Source organism: Lissotriton helveticus, chromosome 5_1 (genome assembly GCF_964261635.1).
Source record: "Lissotriton helveticus chromosome 5_1, aLisHel1.1, whole genome shotgun sequence".
Classification (NCBI taxonomy): domain Eukaryota; kingdom Metazoa; phylum Chordata; class Amphibia; order Caudata; family Salamandridae; genus Lissotriton; species Lissotriton helveticus.
The window spans coordinates 363,383,463-363,408,643 of record NC_136065.1 but is presented as its reverse complement, the minus strand read 5'-3'; the positions used below and the strand labels follow the sequence as shown (position 1 = coordinate 363,408,643).

The 25,181-nt window shown below is 43.5% G+C and overlaps 1 protein-coding gene across 1 annotated transcript in view; it reads left to right on the top strand.

Annotated features, from left to right (window-relative positions):
* The window catches only part of HTR6 (5-hydroxytryptamine receptor 6), a 176,277-nt gene extending 158,205 nt beyond the window's left edge, over positions 1-18,072 (top strand). The window contains exons 3-4 of the mRNA XM_078642489.1: positions 2,352-2,466; positions 15,323-18,072. Of these exons, the coding sequence (XP_078498615.1) occupies positions 2,352-2,466; positions 15,323-15,748 (541 nt within the window). The 3' untranslated portion in view covers positions 15,749-18,072. The remainder of the gene's footprint in view (positions 1-2,351; positions 2,467-15,322) is intronic.
* Positions 18,073-25,181: the final 7,109 nt, after the last annotated feature.

Genomic DNA, 25,181 nt, shown 5'->3' with positions numbered 1-25,181 from the left:
TAAATGTTATTACATCTAATATTCAGGGATAGTGATGTGTTTTCTATATTGTAACACAGCAGCAGCTCACTAATATTACTGAAAATAATCTCTGTGACACCCTCCCATTTCTGATATGTCAGGTCCTGTACATTCATGGTAGCTAAAGTTACATTTGCAGTTATAGGAAACTCAAGAATGACCCAAAATATACTCTTGAAATATTTCATAAAAAATACTGCTTAGGAAAAATATGGCCACTACAATATGTTATATGTAAACATACACAAAATAAATAAATAAATAAATAGGTTGTGTTGAGGGAAGGAAGTAAATGATAAGGAGTGAAGAGGAGAAGTGAGGAGCCAAATCGAATAAGAATGTTGCAGATTAATTAGTGGCGAGTGGGAATATCTTAATTGATATGTGAGATGGCAAAAGTAGTGTGTGTCCTGGAGAGTATGTGTACAGAGTTTGCATCACTTAGACATGAGGGTGTCCTGATATCCCAAGTGAAGGAAATGGTCCATGATAAAGGCAATGGGCAGAGGTTTGAAGATGAGGAGATAATAGGATATGATGAAGACCGGCCCGAAGATAGAGTTCCTATATATTAGAAGAATGATCCGGTGAGTGGCTGATCTATGGAGTCTAGGGGAGCAGAGAGTTTATACAGCACTTGGTTCAGTTCAGATGGGACTGAAGGAGATTATTTTAATCTGGAGATATGGCCATGTTACAGAAAGTGCTTTGGGGACACATGGGAATACGTTCTTTGAACATTTTGGGTACTACCGTAGGGGTAGTGCAATACGCCCATGCCATTTTATGTTCCTGAAATCCAGTCTCTGTTCCAGCCTCTCGCCAATTACAAAGAACGTTTAATTGCACCGTTGAACCTCTCAGCTTCACCGTTATCGCCAGGATGGGTACTCAGATGTAAAAACATGCTCTGTCCTCTTCCCGTTTGAATATATTTGCACACAGTCTGATTTAAATTGAGGCCCATTAACAGTATTCTTTTTCCTTAGCAGGCCTTGACATCTAGAAAATTTACCATGGTCCCAGAATCTGTTCAAGTGACAAATTCCACTTTAGACCATTTAAGAAAGTGATCGACCAAGGCAATCACAAATCTGGGGCTCCCACTCTCCTCCACAACTGGTCTCGTGCTGCCCACACTGATTGTTTACCCATAGAACATCAGGACACCACACACATATGTTACATTCATTTTCAAATCCATAAAAGGTTATTAAAATATGATAAAATAAAATAAAAATGTTTTATTTTGAGATAATTTTTAAATATTAAATTAAAAGTATTTATATTAGTAACAATTTTAAATAATTTAATTTCTTTTAACTTTATTTCCTAAGGGATTTTATATTAAGCCCTACCTCCATTATTTCATGGGGAGGGTGTTGCAGGATCAGTGGATGACCATGTTTGGGGCCAGACGTACTACTGTTCTGAGCTAGAGTACATTTCCAAATGTTTTGAGTCCTTTTTTTACTGTATTAACTTTAGAAGTGCCATTTGTTAATAGGAATGGGCTAACTCCTTTGTGGGTGGGTGCACATCCCTTCCCAAATCCCTCCCTAACCCTGCCATAACCCCTCCCATTTAGTATTATATTGTATTGTAATTGCATTTATATAAGGCTTAATACCTGTGACGAGGCGTCGAAGTGCTTTTTCGGCGGGCAGCACGCTACTCCGGGACCCATAGAGGATTAGTGTTGAATTAGTATAGTGAAACATGCAAGTACATTTTAAGTGGTGGATAGGTTAGTCAGTTATTTGGATTTGGAATGATAGCAGAAGGATAGAGGAGGAAAAAAAGGTTTGTATGTAAGTTTGTGAATAGTATTTTTGTAGCACGTTTTTTAGAAGTATCGTAGTACTACTAAACATACTAGAAAATGCAGTTTGTGATAAGGCCCCATGATGTTCAAAGCAAGATCTGCCGTTATCAACAGATAGTTCCGTTAGTGACGCCTAAGGACCAGACAAAGAAAGGTGGGGGTTATCTGAACCAATGTGCATCTTCTTTCCTTTCTTTTAAGTTATTTAAGAAATCCATGGCATTGCAGGAGTATTTTGAGCTATGGTATATTCTCTATACGTAGGGATATGTTCACTGAAGATATCTTTCTTGCCATGAGATGCACTCTACACTAAAGATGGAGACTGGTCTAGGGGGAAGGGGGTCAACAGATCTATTAGAGGCACAGCGCTGTCAATCTCCAGATTTAAAGTTCACGTCTCCTTAGTTCGAACTCCTGCTACCTACTTCTATAAAAGTTTGTAATGCGGTTATTCTTTTTGCCAGGTTCTTCGAGTCCAGAACACAGGAGTCAGCGAGAACAGGAGATATGTATCCAAGCACAGCAAGAAGGCTCTGAAAGCCAGCCTAACCCTGGGCATTCTACTGGGCATGTTCTTCGTCGCCTGGCTCCCTTTCTTCATAGCCAATGTAGCTCAGGTGAGTGCTCAAAGAAGGTATGTGACAAAGTATAACGAGACAGAAGAGTTAAACACAACTAGAGCACCTCATAACTCAAGGTAATGGTGAGGTAGGGAAGGAGTGTATCATAATCTGCACTCTTTGTTGTACTCCTACTAACAGCTGCAGATTTACTACTGTTTGCAGTTCAGAAACAATCTCTGTAATGCGCCTAGAAAACGGCAGCAGGCACAGGTTTCCTGGCTTACTTTTGGGAAAGTCACGTGGCATGTTCCCATGGTTCACTTTTCCCCAAAGCATATTGGTCCTTAATGTAAAATACCCCATTTGGGAAATAAAACCTGATGTGCAGGTTAACATTTTTTTTCTTTTCTTTTTTCTCCACTGGGTTTGCTTCCCCAAACCCCTTCCTCTATGTCCCCACCAAGTTTGGAGGTGATCCGTTCTCCTTTCCATCCTGTAAGAGGAGTGACTTCAGCCGTTTGCTAAAGTACAACTAAGATAGAGGGCCAAATTCATCAAAATTTTGCATCCTCCTTGAGCCATGCAAGGTAAAGCAAGTGTAACGCAAAACCTAGATGAGATTTAACAAGCCTAGCAGGGCCACCTTGCATGGCCCTTCATGGCTTGATAAATGTGGAGTAACTCAAGCAGTACAAGTCGCTGCCTTGCAGGCGCGCAACACCCATTGGCCTCAAAGGGCTTCAGCCCCCCTGTCGTGTATGGCAGCCCGGATGAGACACTTCCCGGGCCTGATCACAGCTGCACCCGAGCACTTCACAGGTCTTTAAAAGACCTTGTGCATGTTAATGGGGCTTTGTTGTTGTTTCACCCCTTCTAAGAGCCCCTGCAGCTCGACTCTGCCGATTGCCTAAAGATTCAGCCCCCCCCCGATATTTTTTTTAGCCCCCCCTCCCCGAAATTTGACTCTAGTTGCGCCTCTGTTGCCTTGCATTACTCTACGTGGTGTGGGCGTTGCATGGGTGGAGCGTGGGTGTTCCCACACATCCAGCCATGTAATCTGAAACATTTCCAAATTTACCAACACTGGTAGACCTGGGAATACGTCAGAATTGAACGCCTTCCCACCAGAGATGCAACAAGGAGAAATATCTTAGGGGCATATTACCAAGAATAAGCGATAATTATCGCTAAGCTTGGTTAGAGGCAATCATTTTATCGCCGTGCTTCGCCTATTTTTATCGCTTAGAAACCTTGCAATTATCAAGGTTTATCTCCTAAGCGATAAAAATCGGAAGAAATGTATGACTATCGCTGTAAAGTCAGCGATATTCATGCATTACCGAGCAATTGCTCTTAGCCATGTTATCCACCTACCATTGGATAACATGGCTAAGAACTGCTCTGGGCAGGAGTTAGCTTTGGGAGATATTCGCGCTTAGCGCGATTATTTCCAAAAGTAGGTAATAGGAGATAGCGATGTTAGCGACTGTTTCCAGTCGCTAACATCTTGGCACGCCCACTTTGCATGTCATTAGCGATTAATATCGCTGACATGCAAAGTGGGCCCCAAGATGATCGCTATCTCCTACTAGCAGTCGCTAACTGGTGTTAGTGACAGCTAGGTAAAAGGGCGATAAAATTATCGCCGCTTTAGCGGGTAAAATTTCCGCTAAAGCGGCGATAAGGCCCTTGGTAATATGCCCCTTAGTTTCTCCTCGCTGTTTCCTCTTTCTAAGTTTCTAAGCATTCTGCAGAATACTTAGAAAGAGGAACATGCCTCTAAGGATTGTTTTTGTGCAGGACGGTGAACCTTCCTGCACAAAAACAATTAACAAATAAAAGCAATTAACAAAAAATTCAGACGGTAAACGGTAGATGTAAGCAAGCTATTATCTTTTATGGTTATTTTAAGCTGCATTTTTGGTACCTTACTTGGTTTGGCATTTAATAACACCCACCTCTGAAAATAGATAAAGTGCGATTTAAACACATCAAAGAAACGCCACAATTTTATGCTTGTCCTAAAAATAGTATTTATTGTAAATCCATAAAGGAATAGAGCATGCAGATGAAATTACCTGCTTTCAACATTGATTTTGTACTAAAGTTTAAATTATAATACATTATTCCTGTTTAAATATAAGTTAAAGACATTAGGCAATCAAACACTGAGCACGGCAAAATACAGTGCACAGTTCAAAAGCAATGTAAACGAATACACAAGCTGCCCTGCACAATGTGGAAACCCAGTGAAATTCCATCGGTCCATCACACGCGTATCCCAGACACCCAAGAACCAGCAATCAAGTTCACATATTCTGGCTACCGTAGTGTCCTACGTTTATATTAACTGACAAATTGTAAGCTGTAAGAATTATCTATCACCACAGTTTCAGTATTGCCACAGGGCCAACTTCGGGACAAAACAAAATGAGCATTCCAGAAGCTCGTTTTTGTTATGTTATACACCCAAAATAATTTTTTGTCATCGCAGAATAGATCATAATTATAAGAAACAAACCGATACATTTGTCAGCAACACGTAAATACAGTGGATGTGAAAAATATTATTCCATATATTGTTATCTATACTAAAAGTAAATGTCATACAGATATTAATTAATCTTGACCCTCAGGTGTTCACTAGTGTGCCTCACAATGATGCAATAACCAGCCATTAAATTAAATTGATAGAGCACAGTGATAAAGGTACTAAATTATAGCATAGAGACCTTGGCTTCGGAGCTGTAGCATGTTGATGCTATGCGCACTGGGACCCTGGTGGTTCTGGGCGGACTCTAAACAGGAACTATATGCAGGGCCGGACTGGCTACCAGGCGTTTTTTAATGCTGCTGAGCTAGGGGCTGATTTCGTTGATGGGGACCTGCATGTACTGAACGAAATTCGTTTTGCTTTAATTATTTCTAAGTACACCCAGGTCTCTATGAACGAAATCAGCCCCCGCCGCAGTGAAATCAGCCCCCAGCTCAGCAGCATTCCAAAACGCCCAGTAGCCAGTCCGGCCCTGACTACATGATATGCGGGGGAGGTGTTATGTGTGGTGTGGGAAGTATGATGTAATGGGTAGAGTATGAATAAAGGTAGGATAATAAAGACATGTTCAACCTCAGCTCCCGTGGGTGGCGTAATCTGCATGCATGCTCCAGGTCTGGGAAAGATGAAAAACCTTGCGACGAGTAGGAGATACTTGCCTGTGGGAAACAAGAATGCTCTCCCTGAGAGTTTACAACAGTATGGCAAACTGCTTGTGCATGCCGCGTGTGCCAGTATCGATACAAAACAGTCTGCGACCAGCATATGTGAAGTCAAAGCCCCGCTCCAGCCCATACATGGCCAAGAAGCAATCGGAGGCCTTACAGAGAAGCTTGTTCAAAACGCCGGCCAATACCGCCGTCGAGGTTGTTGGCAGAGAAATTTGACTGTGCCCCGAACATAGAGCGACTAGGGAGTGACCTGAAAGAGCGCATTGCTCTGAACATGCCAACATTACAGAAACGTCAGGAACTTTGCATGGTGTTGCATGCATATGCGTCTAGAGAAATGGAGTTGATAGAATGTGCGATGTACGGCTGAGAAGCTTAACGACTGATAATTCGCTGGAGCATCATCACAGGCCATGGCAACTATTCAGACCATGTATGAAAAGTGACTATAACGCTAATAAGATAGAATAAACAGAAAACAAAGAAAGTATACTCAGATTCATAAGTGGTTGGAGTGTACTGGACACATGCTCTTGAACATGGTTGATGCTTGTAGAAGTTGTGTGAGTCACCCTGCGCCATGATAAGTTGAAAGTCACATGCTAACACAATGGCGGCAGAAGGGAGTGCAAAATATAATACAACAGTGTTCTTAAAGCCACCACCACCATTCGACATAGCCAAGATACAAAACATAGGTGCTAGGTGGACTGCGTGGATTGAAACATTTGATTAATTTATATATGTGCTTGAGGTGTAGGATGACAAGAAAATCATCAAATATTTCAAAAACCTTTCAGGTGATGGAGTGAAAGAAGTGCTAAAGAAAGTTTCACAGACTGCTGCAACATTGAACCAAAAAATTAAAGAAGAACTAGAAGCCAAGTTTAATACAATGGTGAATGTTGACTATGAAAGGTATGTTTTCAACAAGGTATGTTTCAACAAGGTGTGACAAAAGAGTGGTGAAACAACGGACGAGTATGTTGAGAGACTTGACACACTTATTAAAAATTGCACATTCTTTGACTTTATTGATGAACCAGCCATGCGCTTCAGAGCCATCAATTGCTGCCTATCAGATTCCTTAGAAGACGCATGTTGAGAGAGACACTCAGCCTAAAAAAACTGCTGATGGCTGCGAGAGCAGAGGAACAAGCAGTACGACATGCTGCTGACATGGAAGCAGGGACAGTCCGCAATAAATCAGCGTTGACCGTGAAAAGTAAGCACAAGCACAAAATGAATGCATGCAAGTCAGCGTTCTCGAAGGAAACAAAACTATGCTTCAGATATGGATTATCATTTCCCCATGAAGGCAAATGTCCAACCCTAGCACAAATCTGTAAAGGTTGTACGAAAGAGAATCATTTCATTACTGTGTCAAGCTAAAGAAAAGTCAAATGCATCAAAATAGAAAGAAAAGATGGATGCCTGAGCAAGCCAGAAACACTCTCAACACACCCACAAAACCAAAAAGTAACATTAACTGCACCAAGTAGAGACCAAGCAAAGTAAATCTTCATCAAGTTCGATTCTTCAATGTCACCATCAAGTACTAGTAAGGAGGATTGGTGCTTGCTGCTGATGTCCACCAAAAGAAGACGTGCACACGTGGAATTAGCTGTTTGTGAAGAAGACTGAAGACTAGTAAAAGCTCACCAAACCAAGCGCTGAACTTCATTCAGACACTGCCCCAGAATTACATTGAAGATACACGGTCACCCCGTAATCTTTATCATCGACAGTGGGGCGTCAATTAATATCATGCCAGTGGAAAATTTCAACAGCTTCTGGACTGGGTCACGCCTCACTCCTTCAGACACAAAGGTATAAACCTGAGCAGCTTCTAAATTGTTGCAAAGCCAAGATTCGTTCACAGCGGCAGTGCAGCTCAAAACGACATCAGTACGAGCCACCAGTCATGTTCAACAAGGAACCTGGTCTAGTGCATGCTAACTCAGTTTTGCCACAGCGGCTGACATGGGGTTAAAATCCCTCAACTATAACATCTGTGCTCAGGCTAATTTTATGAGGCAATTGCCATCATTGTTTCATGGCTTGGGAAAACTCAAGAAAAAAAAATCAGCTTCATATCAACAAAGATGTTCTTCCTGTTGCCCAGCGACTCTGTAGAGTCGTTTTTCATTTGCAAGACGTTTTTGAGAAAGAGTTGGCAACACTTTGAAACCTTACATCACTGAACGTTCTACAGGCCTCATGCCATGGGTTTAGCCTGTAGCAGTACCAAAAAAAGAGATTAGTGGAGCGGTATGCATTTGTGTTGTTATGCGCCAGTCAAACGAAGGCATTGAGAGGGAGAGACACCCTGGTCCACTTATAGTGGACATATTCATACAACTGAATGGAGGTAAAGTCTTTCCCGTCTTGACCTAAACAAAGGGTATCACCAACTTTAGCTAGAAGAGAACTGCAGATGTATTACCACTTTTTCCACTCTTGTTGGTTTGGTCAGATATAAGAGACTGAGCTTTGGAGTATCTTCATCTGCTGAGATATTTCAGGATGTCATTCGCAGAGTAATCCAACCAGTTACACATGCTTTCAAATACAATGATGTCATACTAGTTTTTGGAAGCACTCACAGAGAACAGGACAAAGCCTTTACTCATGTATGCCGGTTACTTGATGATGAAGGCCTTACTTTTAATGAGCGAAATGTGAATCCCACAAACCCAAACTTAAGTTTTTTGGGCACATATTTTCTGATGGGGTAATGACTTCAGATCCAGACAAGGTGCAAGCACTGGCATCCATTTGCCCTGCCCGAGGTATTACCATGCTGCGATCCTTTCTAGGCATGGCCAGTTATTGTTCACATTACATTCATAATTTTGCTTTAGCAAATGACCTATTGAGAGACTTGACAAAGCGGAATGTTTCTTTTCAATGGTCTCCTGAGTACGATCAAAGTTTCAAAGAAATAAAGCACGCAGTTGAGAATGCAGCTGAAATGGCCTACTTCGACACCAGGCTACACACCAAAGTTATGGTAGATGCAAGTACGGTGAGGCTAGAGTCCATCCTTGCTCAACACAGTGGCCACCTGTGAGTGCTCAGAGACATATTATGACCTATGCCAGTTGAAGCCTGTCTGAAACAGAACATGCTGTATCAGCCTGAGAAGGAAAGTCTGGTTGTGATGTGGGCCTGCAAACATTGTGATGTATTACTCTATGGAAAATGATTCACTTTCATCACAGACCACTAGATGTTGCTCACTATTTTTGGAAACCCGAAGGGTAAGATGACCCCTTGCATTAAGAGGTGGGGTTTGAGGCTGCAAGAGTATGGCTATGAGATTGTGCACAAACCTGGGAAGGATCAGAACCCAGCGTATTACTTTCACAACCACAGATACTTCGTCCTAACTTGACATCCAGGAAGGCTGAAGAATGGCTCAACTTTATTGTGAGGTTCAGTACACCAGCGGCTCTGTGTGTGGATCAAAACATTACTGCCACTAAAACAGAAAAAGAAATGACTATTGTCAAAGAACTTGAGACACATGCATGGAAATGGAGCGCACAGCCTCTGGCTGATGATACTGACTTCCAAAAGTAAAAAAATTACAGGATGTGTAAGAAGTCACACAAGAAGGCATAATACTGAAAGGCTGGAGGATCATCATACCAGAGAGTCTGAGGCAGCAGGTCGTGGAATTTTAGTCACCAAAAGAACACTAAGAGACAGAGTGTGGTTCTCTCGACTAGATGGGAGAGTAGAAAAGGAACTGAAAAGATGCTACATCTGCAACAGCCTGTCCCCCCAAGGTGACTCAGCACCCAGCAACAATGTCTGACCTTCCTGCCCATGCGTGGGAAAGAATTGCCGTTGACTTCTTCGGACCATTAGGAAATGGATAGCATCTAATGGTAGTCATAGATGAATATTCACGTTTCCCTTGGGTGGAAACAAAGTCATCGAAAACTCATGGTAAAGTCATAGAAAGGCTTGATGACATATTTGCAACATGAGGTATCTCCGAAACACCAAAGTTCGATAATGGTCGCCCTTCAACACTAAACCGTTTAAAGAGTTCCTTGTACAACTCAAAGTCACACAACAAAATAGTACACCCCTCTGGCCAACTGTCAATAGGGTAGTTGAAATATTTATGGGCACCCTCAAGAGGATAATTTAATGAACGTCCATTGAAAAAATCGACTTAAACCAAGCTCTGTGCCAGGCTCTCCAGGCCTATCGATCAACTCCCTATTCCACAACGGGCGAGAGCACGGCTACCTTGCTGTTTGGGAGAACCATCAGAACAAAACTACCTCAATGGACATCTGATTGGTCAGTAAAGAATGACAAACTTTTTGACACCGACCCTACTTGTAAGAGTAAAATGAAAGTATATGCTGATCAGCGCCAACACGCACAGGAAACAGTCTTTGACAAATGAGACTGGGTACTGGTAAAACAGAGACAGAAATTAAAGACTGACACGCCATTCACCACTGATCCTTTATGGGTGGTGTTGTGCAAAGGACATATGGTGACAGCACATAATCCCGGGAAGTCCATCACTTGGGACACATCACACGTTAAACATCTACCTCGACCCTCACTAGCTCCTAAAACTACTTTGGAAGCAACCACAACTTCAGGTCCGGCTCCCAAGCCTGAGCCGGTGCCTCTATTGCATGATGAGGGTGGATCTCGATCACCAGGGATCACCCGAGCCAGCAGAAAAGTGCTAGCTCCTCTCAGACTAATTGAGGAAATAGGATTTAAGGGATGCCTGCCACTTCTTATTTAACTAAGGGGGAGATGTCGCATATTGATGCTATGCGCAATAGGACCCTAGTGGTTCTGGGCAGACTCTGAACAGGAACAATGTGATATGCGGGGGAGGTGTAAGGGTGTGGTTTGGAAAGTATGACATAATGGGTAGAGTAGAAATGAAGGTTAAAGAATAGACATGTTCAACCTCAGTTCCCATGTGTGGTGTATTCTGCTTGTATGCTCCAGGGCTGGGGAAGGTGCTACAGTAGCCGAGCTGCATGAGCCCGGGCCGGGCTCCTCTGAAGGAGATAAGTAAAGGGGACGTGAACCACAAGAGGCCCCTCCAAGTCGAGCAATACTGTATGAGTGTGTGTCTTTAGCCCCTGCTGTGCTTGGCCTGTATCTCTTTGTGTGTGCACCTCTACACTGGTGACGAGGTTCCTTCCATCTCAAGCTGAGCTCCTGCCGTCAGACCTCCCCTGCCTGAACCCTGGATGCTGGCAAGTGCTGCCCGGAATGCTATCCAGTGCAAGCGCCCTGTTTGCCTTCCAGCTGTGGCCTCACCTGTTCCTCCCTCTCCCGGCTTCTGGCAGGCCTCACCGGTGCCTCCTGGGAGTACAATCAGAACACGAGGACTGCCACAGTGGACTGTGCTCCTTATCTGGGGGGTGATTGATGTATCTCTGCCCTGCTACTGTCTGGCTGTGACACACTGCCATGCACGTGGCCTGCACCAGCACTTGTGTGGCAGCAGCTCCATTTGGTGGCCACATGGGAAATTGCGACCAGTTGCAGAGCAGCAGGCCTGTTGATGAAGACTGCCCTGTGCTATCGCTAATTTGGCCTTGCTGCTGCCCCCCTGGTGGGGGCTGTGACACTGTGGGGGGTATGTAGCCCTCTTTCTCATCTACTATACAGAGTAAACAATGAGCCAGTCGATTCAAATGGGGCCCCTCCTGCGTGCCCTCAGTGTCAACTGCAGGTGGTATACCATCAGCATGGCAGACAAACCACCACAGCAGCCTGCTTCTGTGCCTCTGCCACCCACAGGACCTAGGGCCAAGCCTTACTGATGGCACTACCCCTTTCAGCACCCTTGTGGACCCAGTGTCTGCATCTCAGAGTTGGCGCATGTGGATTGGTTGGGTGAACAATTTATTTTGCACCACATGCAAGACTGATGGTACAGTCAAGTGGTTGCTCCTCCTGCACTTGGGGATGTGGACATTTACCAGCTTTTTAAGACATTGCTGGGGAGATGGGATGACCACAACTTTGATGCAGCAGTAGCAGCCTACAAAGCATATTTGGAAGGCTAAACCTCAATTGTGAGAGATTAAAACTGTGCAAAGCATGACAACGCAAGGTTGAATACATTGACTCTTTGCTCACCGCCTACAGACCCTCACCAGCACGTGTGTGGATGATGAACAGGCCAAGGAGGTTACAGCCCAGATCGCACAAGGTTGCTGCTCATCCACGTTAGGAAATCAGTTCCTCCATCAGTCCAATACGACGCTAGAACCCGTCCTCAAACTGGCATGCTCTCACAAACTCCGAACAGCAGACCGACTCTATTGGCTCGAGCTCAACTGGAGAAGGTGAGATGGGCCTTGTCCGGGTAGAGAAGGAGAGGGTGGATGCAGTCTACAGACAAGCAGTGCACCCACTAGTACCAGTGCAACTCACGCCTGCCCATTTGAAGTAAAGGAACTGTGGCCTTGAACTTCACCAAGCGGACTCCTGCCCAGCGAAAGGCAAGACCAGCGCTCTGTGAGGGAAGCCAGATCCCTTTGCCCACATCTGCAGAAGTGAGGACAAGGGACAAAGGCCCCAGGGCTAACAGCACCCGTGCTCATCTCTGAAATACCTAATGCTGGAGGACGGCACCTAGGATGATGGCAGAGTGATCCAACTAAATAGTGCAGGTGCACCAGACAGTGACAAAAACAGCTCAATTCCCGATCTTTGTTGCACAACTGGTACACACCAAGAAGAGACTGGTCCCCGTGTGCACTCTGATGATTGCTGGCCCTGATCAACATGGGGGCATCTGTGAATGTCATGGATACACAGCAGTTTGAGGACCTACAGCCTCAGTCCCCAATGAAAACTACAAAGGCCAAGGTCTTTGTTTACGGTAGTCAGAGCCAATTGGACTTAGCAGGAGTCAGGCATGTTAGTGATGAACTGCAAGCCCAGAGAAAGAGCCCAGTTCCACATCACAAAGGAAGGAACAGGCACTCTTATCAGATTGTGCACTGGCAAAGACTTACAGATGGCATTCTTTTACTGCCATGTCCACGACGCAGAGGCAGTTCTTAAGAATTTTGCAGAGTTGTTCCCGGGTCTTGGTTGCCTGCAGGGTATACAGGTCCAGCTGCACATTGACCAGGCCGCACACCAGTAGTCCTTTTCCATCTGTGTCCCTTGGTAGAAGAACTATGCAAACTTAAACAGCTAGACATGATTGATAAAGTTATAGGCTGCCCGCATGGGTATCCCTGTTAGTGGTGGTGCCTATAACGAGACAGACCAGAGCCTTCCACCTCTGTCCGTACATGCGTCTTCTGAATATCGTGATTCAGTGAGAGCATCATCTCATGCCGACAATGGATGACATTATTACGGACTGAAATGATGTCCAGTGGTTCTCAAAAATGGACCTCAATACTGGCTTCCACCAACTGCAGCTAGATAAACCGTGCTGATATATCACAACTTTTTCCATGCATCTTGGGTTAAGGAGATACAAACAACAGCATTTTGCCATTTCCTCTGCCTCCAAGGTCTTCCAGAATACGATCCGTGAGAAGCTAATTGGGCTGGCAGAAGTCCTCATTATCACTGATATACTCCCACACACGCCTTGCTGATCACAGTCTTCGGCTACATCTTTTCAAAACAAGGCCTTCAGGTTGACCCAAAGAAACCTGAAGCAATTCAGAAAGTGCGAGGGCCACAGAATGTGTCAGTGGTTCAGAGTTTTCTAGCCATGCCCACTTACTGTGGTCAATTTATACCAAACCTGGCCACCATTCTAGAACGCTTGAGGCCCCTCATTTAAGCTGACACGGTGTACGAATGGGATGCCAAAGCTGACATGGCGTTCCTGAGGGTGAAGAACATTTTGTTAAAGGATGCTAGCATGGCGTAGTAGGACCCTCATCGCTGCACATTGCTGTTGGGTGATGCTAGCCCTGTCGACTGCACCCCTCATGGAGACCGGTAACCGCAGCCACATAAAGAGGGAAGCACTGGCAAGCCAATTGGGTCATCGCCACTTCCACCTTTACCTCTGTGAAAGGCTGTTCAAAATCATTACTGATCACAAACCGCTGATCCCACTGTTCATGTATACCTCACGACTTCTGCCACCGAGGATAGAATGATGGACGGTTCAGTTGCAGATGTAAAACTTTGATGTGGTGTATCGCCCAGGGGCCCACGACATGTCGGATTTCCTATCCCAACAACCATAAGTCCGCAAAGTAAGGGTATGGGTTGCAGACGAATGGGTCAAGAACTTTGTACAAATGATCATGCAATGTGTATGCCCCATGGCCATGACACTGGACATGGCCATGACACTGGAGAACATCCGACAGTCACAGACTCAGCTGAATGTTTGCAGAGAGTGATGGCAGTGAAGGGACACCTTCCAGCACATAAGCAATCTTCCCCTGCACGCAGACACCCTTGCACTATGGTGCAAGGGTGCCTGAGTTAGCGCTAGGCTGCTAAGTGTAGCGCCAACGCAGGGGGAAACGCAAGGCTGTACCATGTTCTTGTAAATATGATGCAGCCATGCTTTTCTGAAGTGGCGGAGTGAGGTGTTAAGCCATGACGGCTAAAGCCTCACTCTGCCACTTCTTGTTACATATGGCCACGGGACTCTTCCAGGATCCCAGAGTCCTGAGCAAGTTCTAGGGGAGGGATGAGCCATTTGGGAGTCAAGCCTCCTGGAACACAATCAGAATAGGTCTTTCTTTAATGCACCAAGGGCGGCCACTTCTTTTTCTAAAGAAATTAGTCTTGGATACTCTCCAGGGTATTTCTCTAGCTGTTCAACCAGAAAAGTTGGTAATCTACTATACTCCTGCAGGCTTCCCAGACGTGTAGTTATGAGCCGTGTGCATCTAGCACCAGGCACACGTGTTTTACCCTCTGTGGCATTGAGGTGTTGCATCCTATCCCCATTTCCCCATGATAGAGCTGGTACCTGTTTGTTGTGAAGCATATTAAATGTGGTTCCATGTATGTATTAGTCTGTGTAAAAATCATAGTGCATAGTGGAGAAGCATTCGCTATAGCCCTGAAGGGCCAGATTACCGGGGTACCCTCATACAATAAATTTGCATACAATGAACCTCATTGGAAATCATTTATGTAAGTCAATTGTTCTTTAAACTGTGATGGAGGCAGCACACTGCCTCCCGATCAGCACCAGGCTTCTCAGTGCATTCTGGTAGATGCAGTCTTCAATAGTGTTCACACTCCTAATTAATCTTTTGTTTGCCACCCAATGTTGGCACAGCAAGTGGTAAATATCAATTTGGAGAACAGGTGAAGGCAAGTGGGAGCATGCTCCCCTCCCCCATTGTTCAAATAGCCAATGCTTATCCAAATATTCTTGCACAGGTCCTTAATCATCAATGTAGGGCAACTCGGCAGTCATGTATATGTACTATAGTGTGGCTCTGTGTTGAATATTGTTTCAATACTATTGTAAACAACCAGGTGATCTACTGTAATGTCACAGTGTATGCACACGTGCACCAACACTTCACCTTGAAAGCCAGTATGATGTCAAAGGGTTTTTTAAAGGTATATAAACAAGGCATAGGAAGCTATGGGTTTGTGACTGTATGACTGGCTGCAGACCATGTGCTTACTCCTCTCACTGCTGCTTGTCTCTTTGTCTTTTCTACAGGCTGTGTGTAACTGTGTCCCAGACAGCCTCTTTGATGTCTTCACATGGCTGGGATACTTCAATAGCACCATGAATCCCATCATCTATCCACTGTTCATGCGCGATTTTAAGCGGGCCATGGCCAAGTACCTGCCCTGCTGCCGCCGCTCCTGGGAGCACAGAGCCAGCGCCATCTCCCTATCAATGCGGAACTCCAACAGCGCTCACCGGCTTGGACTGTCCCTCAAGAATGTGCTCACCCTGAGAGGGGATATGGACTCCATGGACTCAGTCACTCAGGCCAACGAGCATCTGCTGCTAGCACACGGCAAAGACCACGGACTGGACATCCTCCCCGTCACGGGCGCTGATTCAGTAAACTTATTCGACTTGGAGCACACTGACCAGGAGCTGCAGGTGCACCATCTGAACACGCCTATGGACTGACACAGCAAGCAGGAACTATCAGAATATATGGACTGAGTCTGCTTGCTATAGAAGAAATCTTCTAAATGCGTTTCAGGCACGGATCAAATCATTCCTAGTAATGTCCCGGGGGTTTACCACACATGGACTGAGCCAAGCGGGTAACACAGACTCCCCTCTTTGGGACAGTGGCTCCACTCTGTAGATTGGACCATTCCTGGTGATGTGAAACCAATATCGTCTTTGGGTCTGTACTGGCTAAACCCACCAGGAACTGAAACATTCCTGGTAATTGTGAACCCATTTTTGTGGTTTGAGTTAGGCCTGGCCTCCATTGACTGAACCATTGATTGTAATGTGAACCCCCTTCCTGTGTAGTAGGATCTCCCCTCCTTAGACTGACCTATTACTGATAAAGGAAACTTTTTTGTGTACAGAGTTCGGTCTGCCCTCTGTGGGCTGAACCGTTCCTGGTAATTTGAACCCTTTTTTTGTGGACGTGGTTGTGTCTACCTTCCCCAAAATGAACCACTGCTGCTAAGATGAACACCTTTTTTTGTGTACAATTTTTTTTTTCTGCCTGCCATAAACTAAATAATTCCTAGTAATGTAAAACCCTTTTTGAGTACTGGTGGTTTGGGTCTGTCTTCCCTAGACTGAACTATTCCCGGTAATGTGAACCCCTTTTTTTGTAGACTGGGTGGGTCTACCTTCCCTCGACTGTACCATTCCTAGGAACGCAAACTCCTTTTTTGGATTCTAGGTTAGGTTTGCCCTTCCTAGAATGAACAATTCCTGATAATGCAAACCTCTTTTTGTAGACTTTATTGTAGCTGCCCTCCATGGCCTGCCCCATTCCTGGTAATGTGAATGCCTTTTTGTGTACCGAATTGGGCCTGCCCTCCCTAGACTAGACCATTTCCGATAATGCAAACCCCTCTTTGTGGACTTGGTTGAGTATACCATCCATGGATGGAACACTTTCTTGTATTTTTTTACCCCTCTCCTGTGGACTGGGCGGGGGGTAACATTCATGGATCAGACCTTTACTCTGAAGCTTCTTGACGACTGAGGTCCTTCATTATGCACTGCGATGTAGGTTTATAAATAATTACATATGTGATCATGATGCCTTTGCTAACAAGACTGGCTCAAAATTTGTAGTGGTGTTCACATGAGCTTTCTACAATCAGTAATTACACAGTACATACCTCCAAGGTCTTGGAAAGCAGAACCTGGAAAGGCTGAATTATTTCTGACACTGGAACATATTTCTGTTACACGGTCAATACTGAATTATGTAGGGCTGTGGCAATATTTGGACTGTGGCGCGTCCCACATTGTAGCGTCTCCCATAACATGCCAAATCCATTCTAATCACAAAAGGACTCAACTATTTCTGACACTATAGCACCTCCCACAGACAATCAAGGCTGCATAGATTTCAAGTGGCCGGAGCCACTTTCAGCAATGGACGAGCACCTGCCACAAGAAGCCTTGGCAGAACAAAATGTAAATGGATGGAACAGTTTCCGGCACGGGCACCTCTTGTGAATCGCCTTAGCTGGACTAGGAATGGGTGGGATTATATCTGGCTCAGGGTCGTCTCAGTTAAAACTCCTAACCTGGGACACAAATGGATTAAACCACTTTTGGCATTGGAAAGCTTTCAATCATGGGCCTAAGCTTCTCTGAACACAAATGGACTGAACCATTTCTGTTTCCGCAGCACCTCAGCCAATGGGATTGTGCTGGATATAGAATGTTAGGAAGCAATAGTGGCACTGGGGAAACTTTCACAGGCTCAGTGGTGCCTGATAATCTGCACAGGAGGGGGGCGGGCAACACACGCACAAACATCCTCTCATCCATCTACCTACACTCTCACTCACACCCATGCATTCACAAGCGTGCACACATACACCCACCATTCAAAAGCACACACACCCACACACAGCATGCATTCACAAATACACATACATTCATACATACCGACATGCACACACGCACACACTAAACAAAAAAAACAAAACAAAACGTACTGGCTGCAGTGGGGTTCTCGTATGGCTGCAGGGAAGCCTGTGAGGTTCCTGGAGGGTTGGGACTGCAGTCTACTCTCATTGGCTGTGCCCCGTACTCATCACAGAGTGGGATGGGGTCAGTGAGAGTTGTAGATCCCGCCCCACTCTGACGAGGTGTCACGGATTGACACTCAGCCCGGGCACATCAGGACTTATAACTGAAGTGCAGAGGTCCAAGTCTATCAGTAATGCTCCCCCCCATCAAGAGTGGGAGGACCTTGCTGAGCTTTTCTGGGCTGAGGAGAGGAGGTCATGACCACCTGGCTGTGACATCTTCAGCCCGGCAAAGTACAGCTCAGGCAGCCGGACACCCTGCATTTTTAAACCATGTATAGTACCTGGCTGCCTGCCCTGAACATAAAGAGTGTCTGTCAGGCTGATCTTTGTTCAGCCTGACAGACACTCTTCATGTCTGACCAAAAGTGGGGGGAGGGGTGTAGCATAGAGAAAGGGTATGAAAAGCAGCTTCTCCTCCTCTTCTGAATTCTGCAACCAAACAGAACAAGCGCTACATTAAGACAACTGTAGGTTGCCGCATTACCAAGTGAACAGAAGAGAGCATGTGAGGTTGCCAGTTTGATAAAGGTTGGCAAATGACCATAGAATCGCCTAGTTGCCTTGAAAAGCAGGGTGCACAAGTGGCAAAAAAGCAATGTTACTTGTATCTTCAAAACATGATTGTATCAGAGCTGCAATTATTGCTGACTGCACAAACCCATGCTCAATCTGGCCTTTCTTTCAGGTCCCCGCATCCCCTAGTCCTTGTGCACATGTAAAATAAATGTCCCAAAACAAAAACGTTGGTCGGCATACATGTTACTAATCGTCTATGGTTTGTGTAAAGGTTCTGGGACAAACTGGTGGTAGATTGAGGTGGAGTGGCATGCAGGAAAATGAATAACCCATAGTTCACCAGAAAAGAAAAGAAGATCAAGGCCAACATTTATTCAGCATTGCAGAGCTGAGACCTTACTTGGTCTCTAGCTTTACCATGGCTGGCCATGATTTTCTTTGTTCTTTGTGAGTTGTACATAATCTACTCCACCTCCATATGTGCAACATTTTTCAACTTGAATTTCACATGTTTGCCGCTTGTAATTCGTCCAATGTTCATACTGTAAACTTGGAAAGACTGCTTGCTCCTGGGTCCTAGGGCCATATGTATCAACATACCCTTTTGCGATTCCTAAATAGCGATTTTTAAGGAATCGCTATTTAGAAATCGCTAAATGGTATGTATGAAGAAATTCGCTATTTGTTAGCGATTCCTTAAAATTTCTTTAATTGCGATTAGATCGCAATTAAGGAATAATTTCCCATTCATTTCTATGGGCCAGGAGGCCCATAGGAATGAATAGGAAATTATTCTCAATTTGCGATTCGCAATTTGTTAATCGCAAATTGAGAATAATTTCAAGGGTGCAGGGGTGTCTCAAGAACACCCTGCTGCACCCCTGAAAATGACATGTGTGCACATATGGCGCACATACATGCCCTAAGGGCATGTATGAGCGTCACATGGCACCATTGGATTTTCAAAAAAATGCTTTTTTAAAAGAATTCGCAACTTACCACTAACTAGAAGTTGGTGGTAATTTGCGATTCCTTAAGGGCATTTTGGATTTTTTTTCCTTGATACATTGCATTTAGGGAATCGCAAAATTTGCGATTCCTCAAATGCAATTGCAAAATAAGGAATGGCAAATTTTGTGATTCCTTATTTTGCACCCAAATTGTTTGATACATACCAATTTGCGAAAATGGGTTCGCAAACGGCGTTTGCGAACCCATTTGGCCTTGATACATATGGCCCTTAGTCTTTTCCTCAGAGCATGACCTCGTTGAAAGGAATTCCGAGCAGGATTTGAAACCCCAAATCCTTGCACTCCTCCAAATAGAAGTGAGGGATTGCATGAAGTAAGCTGGGCAGCCAGACATGCACATTTTACACCCCTCTAACACAGCTCTCTAAGGTAGCTGGGTTACAGACAGAATAGGGCTCCAGTGTCTTCAGGAGCACCGAAGGAGGCAGCTCCCTCCATTCCTGGCACTTCTTTCATGCTGCATGAGAGCAGTGCCAGGATTGGTTACTGCAGTTTCCTGGGTCCCGCGTTGGAGCCTGCCTACCTGGGGAAGGCCCAAGCGAGGAGGACGTTGCACCAGGAAGGTAAGTGTAATTATTTTTTTACTTATATTTATATTTTACTTTTCTTTTTGTCCCACCCGCCTCAGCATCCTCAGTGCATGCCGGCCGCCACTGCCTGACATGTAACAGACTCTTGCCCTCTCAGCATTTCCGAGGCACTAGCAGGTTGAGAAGTTACCTGATTTCAATATAGCCCATTTTGTAGGCAATTTATTTCATATAAAGTTACCAGCAGGCTCCATGTCCTCCAGAATGCCATGTGCCAGTCCATTGTTTAATTCTGGAAACCATTATATATCTTTCGTGTGAATGGTTAGATTTGAGTGAATCAGAGCTTCAACACCCTGCATGCACTGGGTTGTTAGATGGAAATCTGGGGCTACAATGATGGTGTCCCTTAATGTATGAAATTACCTAATAGCCCTTAATTTCAAAAGGGAGGGATTTTGAGTAGTAGCTTATGCTGCTGGGAGGATGGTTGGGGCCAGCCACAGTGCTGTGGCTGAATGGCAGGATTTTCGGAACAGCCTTTTTGTTATCACCAATCTCGGTCCAAGAGTGCAGCTCAGGCTTAATGTAATGGGAAATTACGAGGAGGTGTACATGGATTCCGGCCATAGTGCCTGTCATTCTACTGGTGCCTCCATAACTACAAACAGGAAGTTGTGGGGAGAGTTGCGCTAATACACTGCTGTGTCACATGTTGTAAAATGAGATACATGGGCAGCACCAAACATCTGGTTGTACTCTTTCACTGATGTTCGTCCTCTTAACAATGCGGACCCACGCTAGCGGTACACCACTAGTACATTTGGGCAGCCTATTGCTTCTGATGTGTACATCGGCAAGATGGCAAATAATATCAAGGCACAAAATATCGAAAAATATGCTCACAGAGGGAAGTATAGAATTACTATTCTTAACTCCACAATTAGGTACCTTGAAAAAAAAATATATATATATATTTTTTTTTCTCCCAAAGTTAAACGCCGCACTCAGGAACTGTAAATAACTGATTTATTAAGCAAACTCCACAGCAAGTCTGTCACACCGACGCGTTTCGGGCACACGCCCTTTCTAACGGTAGGTGGCACTACTTTTTCTCTGTTTATCAAGGCTTTGCAATTCAAACCCGTCCCATGGATTTCTGGGATTTGTAGTTTGTGTATATCCATATCATCAAATGACACCTTTTGTGACAGTAATAAATCATAATTTTGTAATAGCATTACAAGACACGTTTTTGTGATGCAACTGCACTTCGTTATGCATATTGTCTGCTTTAAATTACAGGTATAGTACCTATTTAACCAAAAAATGTTAACACATTAGTGCAGTTGTATTTCAGCCGATTTACCAAACATTGTTGTATACAATTCTATATATTGTGTTCTATTTGGGTATAGTACCTACAATTCTCAGCAATATCTTTACACGTGGCGGTCCTCCTATCTATGCTAAACCATTTACTCATTACTATATTTTACAGGATGTTAAACATTTTTTGCGTGTTACTGACAGTCACATAATTGATTTTGATACTGCGTCTAATTTCAAGTTCTTGTTACAAATGTACAAAGAGTTCCTCATCAAGGTTCATCCCTCTCGGGATCTTGGTTTTCATGCGAATTATGTACTTTGATTCCATTTGGCGTAATTTTAGTTTTCGATCACCCAGTCTTTCATTTTGTTCGATGTTATCTATTCCAAAAAAGCACATTTTCTCCCAATTCCCACCTTGGCATTCGAGCATATGTTTAGCTGTAGCATATGTCATGTCTCTATTCTTTACAGCTCTTATATGCTCAAGCATTCTCTTCTTCAGGGCACAGATTGTGCTTCCAATGTACATTTGTGCACAGTCACATTGAGTTATGTACACTACAAATTGGGTAGTGCAAGTTATTTTTGTTTTGATTTAATTAGTCGTCCCTCTGGATCCCTGAAAGATTTTATATTTTTACCAATTTTGCACGCCTTGCAACGTCCACACTCATTGAATCCATTTTGCTGCTCTTCAAGCTAGTTAGTAGATTTTTTGCTTGGATTTTCAAAGTGGCTTCTCACGAGCATGTCCTTCAAGGAAGGTACTTTTCTGAACGATAATTTTGGCTCATTTCCTAAGATTTTCTTTAAATCAGCGTCTTGATGTAATAATGGCCAATATTTTTGTATACATCCTCGTATTTTGTGTGCCTCTTTGCTATAGTTTAGAATCAATCTTGGTGTTTCATGCATGTTCTTTGCCACTTTTGGTTGTTGCATTAAGATTTCTGATCTTGCTTTTTGCTTAATGTTTTCCATATTTTTGTTTAAATCTCTTTTTCTGTATCCTCTTGCTTCTAGCCTAGATGCACATTTGGCAATTTGTACATTCGCTTCTTCCTCTTTAGAACAATTTCTTTTCATTCTTATAAATTCTCCGAACGGTACATACTTTATTACTGATTTCGGATGGAAACTTTCAGCATGTAGGATACTGTTGGTTGCCGTACTTTTCCTATAAAGTGTGGTGTTAATTTGGTCATTCTCAATATACACTGTGATGTCCAAATAGTCAATCCTACTTTTGCTTGTGTTGCATGTGAATGATAATCCTGCTTCATTGTTGTTTAGTTTGGAGAAGTATTGCATGAATTCTTTCTTTGTCCCGTTCCATATGAGAAAGAGGTCGTCAATACATCTCGACCAGGGCATTATTTTTTCTAGTTCTTCATGATTGTCCTGTCCCCATGCTATCTCCTTCTCCCAGCAACCCATAGTAAGGTTCGCATAGTTTGGGGAGAAGGAGACGCCCATTGCGCATCCGCATAGTTGTTGGTAAATGTTATGATTAAAGAGGAAGACATTATTGTTTAAGCAAGTATTGATCAGGGTCAGCAGCATGGCTGAGTGTTCCAATTGTGATATGTTCATTTGTTTGAGAAAGTAGGCACAGGCTTTTAATCCTATTGTATGTTCAATTGATGTGTATAAGGATACAACATCTATTGTGACCAATAGGAAGGCAGGATTCCCAAGTGATGTCAGATAGTATTCGTAAAAAATCCCCAGTGTCTTGTACATATGAGGCTAAATTTTTCACCATTGAAGCTAAATATTGATCGACATAGGATGAGATGTTTTCGTAGATGGAATCACATGAGGATACTATTGGTCTGCCTGGTGGGTCAATAAGGGTCTTGTGCACCTTCGGCAAGAAGTAAATTGTTGGCATGGTTGGATTTTCCTTCCAAAGGTATTTTAGTTCCTCAGGGTCCAATAGTTTTTGTTTGTGCCATTCGTCCAACATGTATTTCAAATCTTTTTGCATTGTATTTATTGGATTGCATGTTCATTTCTTGTACTTAGTCTCATCATCTAGTTGTCGATGCGCTTCTTTCACATAGTCTTGAGTATTTTGAATAACAATATTGCCGCCCTTATCCGCGGGCTTTATTATTATTTCACTGTTCTTTGCCAATGCTTGTATGGCTCTGTTTTCTTTTATTGTGATGTTTTCCGATCTTCTGTTTCGCTGTTTTTCCAATTTTTCCAGTTCTGTCATCACGGCTTCTGAGAATAAGTTTATTTTATTCCCTGGATACAGTTGTGGACAGTATTTCGATTTTGATCGTACGTTACTTTTTTGATGTAATTTAGTGTCCAATCCCAGTTCCTGTAGCATTGTCATTTCTGAGACTTCGTTATTTTCATATTCATTGGCAAGATCATATAATACTTTCAGGTGCGGTATTAACTCAATTGTTAGTTCCGATGTCTGTTCGCCTGTGGTGGTTGTTGGTTCTCCTCCTTCCTCTGTTGGTTGTCCTTCTCTTTCATCTTTGTTGGCAAAGATTTTTGCCAATTTGATTTTTCGTACAAACTTATAAATGTCAATTTTCGTGGCCGTGTGATTAAAGTGCTTTTGTGGACAAAAACGTAATCCTTTATTTAGAACTTTGGTTTTCACTGGTGTTAATATGTGGTTTGACAAATTTATTATTAGGTTTTCCTTTTCTATTGATTCTTGTTTCTGTTCCTCAGCGGATATTGTCTCCTTGTGGCTGCTGCGGTTGTTTTTTGATCTCCTGGTTCTTCGGTGGCTTTTGAAGACTTTGTAACATTTTTTCCAAATGCGCTGCCTCTGCCTCTGCCTCTTCCCCTCGCTTGGCCTTGTGTTCTTGACAAATTTTGATCGAGGTTCACTAGGCGCATTTCCTCTAAAAAAGATAAGTTTGTTTGATGTTTGTATCCCGTGGTTGTGGACCCTTCGCCACCACTCACATCGGATTCACTACCGGATCCACTTATTGAATGATACGTTTTCGTTGCGACGTTCGATTTCAGGGCATCAAAGCGTTTTGCAAATGTCAAAATGCGTCCATGTTTATAATCAGCTTCATCCTTTTGAAACTTCCTATGTTTTCTTTGTTGTACTTCATCCTCGTATTTTTCGAGGCGTTCCTCCATATCCTTTCGCATTTTTTCTGTTTCTTTTTTGTCTTTCAAAGAGATTTTGCTTTCCAATTCTATTATTATATCGTGTATTTCTTCCAGATCTTTGTCAGCAAATTTGATTAGAATCCGCATCATGTTTTTGCTACATTGCATATTGTTTTCGCCCCATTCTAAAAACATTTCAGTTTTTGTGTCCGGATAAGTGGGCATTTTGAAAATTCGAACACAATATATAGAATTGTATACAACAATGTTTGGTAAATCGGCCGAAATACAACTGCACTAATGTGTTACAAAATGTTGATTAAATTGGTACTATACCTGTAATTTAAAGCAGATAATATGCATAACGAAGTGCAGTTGCATCACAAAAACGTGTCTTGTAATGCTATTACAAAATTATGATTAATTACTGTCACAAAAGGTGTCATTTGATGATATGGATATACACAAACTACAAATCCCAGAAATCCATGGGACGGGTTTGAATTGCAAAGCCTTGATAAACAGAGAAAAAGTAGTGCCACCTACTGTGAGAAAGGGCGTGTGCCCGAAACGCGTCGGTGTGACAGACTTGCTGTGGAGTTTGCTTAATAAATCAGTTATTTACAGTTCCTGAGTGCGGCGTTTAACTTTGGGAGAAAAAGATTATTGGACCTGTGGTTGGTCCCACGCACCCGCTGAAGAGCGCTCCAGCTCTAACCGCCATTGCCTTTCTTCATATATATATATATATATATATATATGTGGACTCCCCAAAAAATACCTCGCTCCACTTCTTGAACTC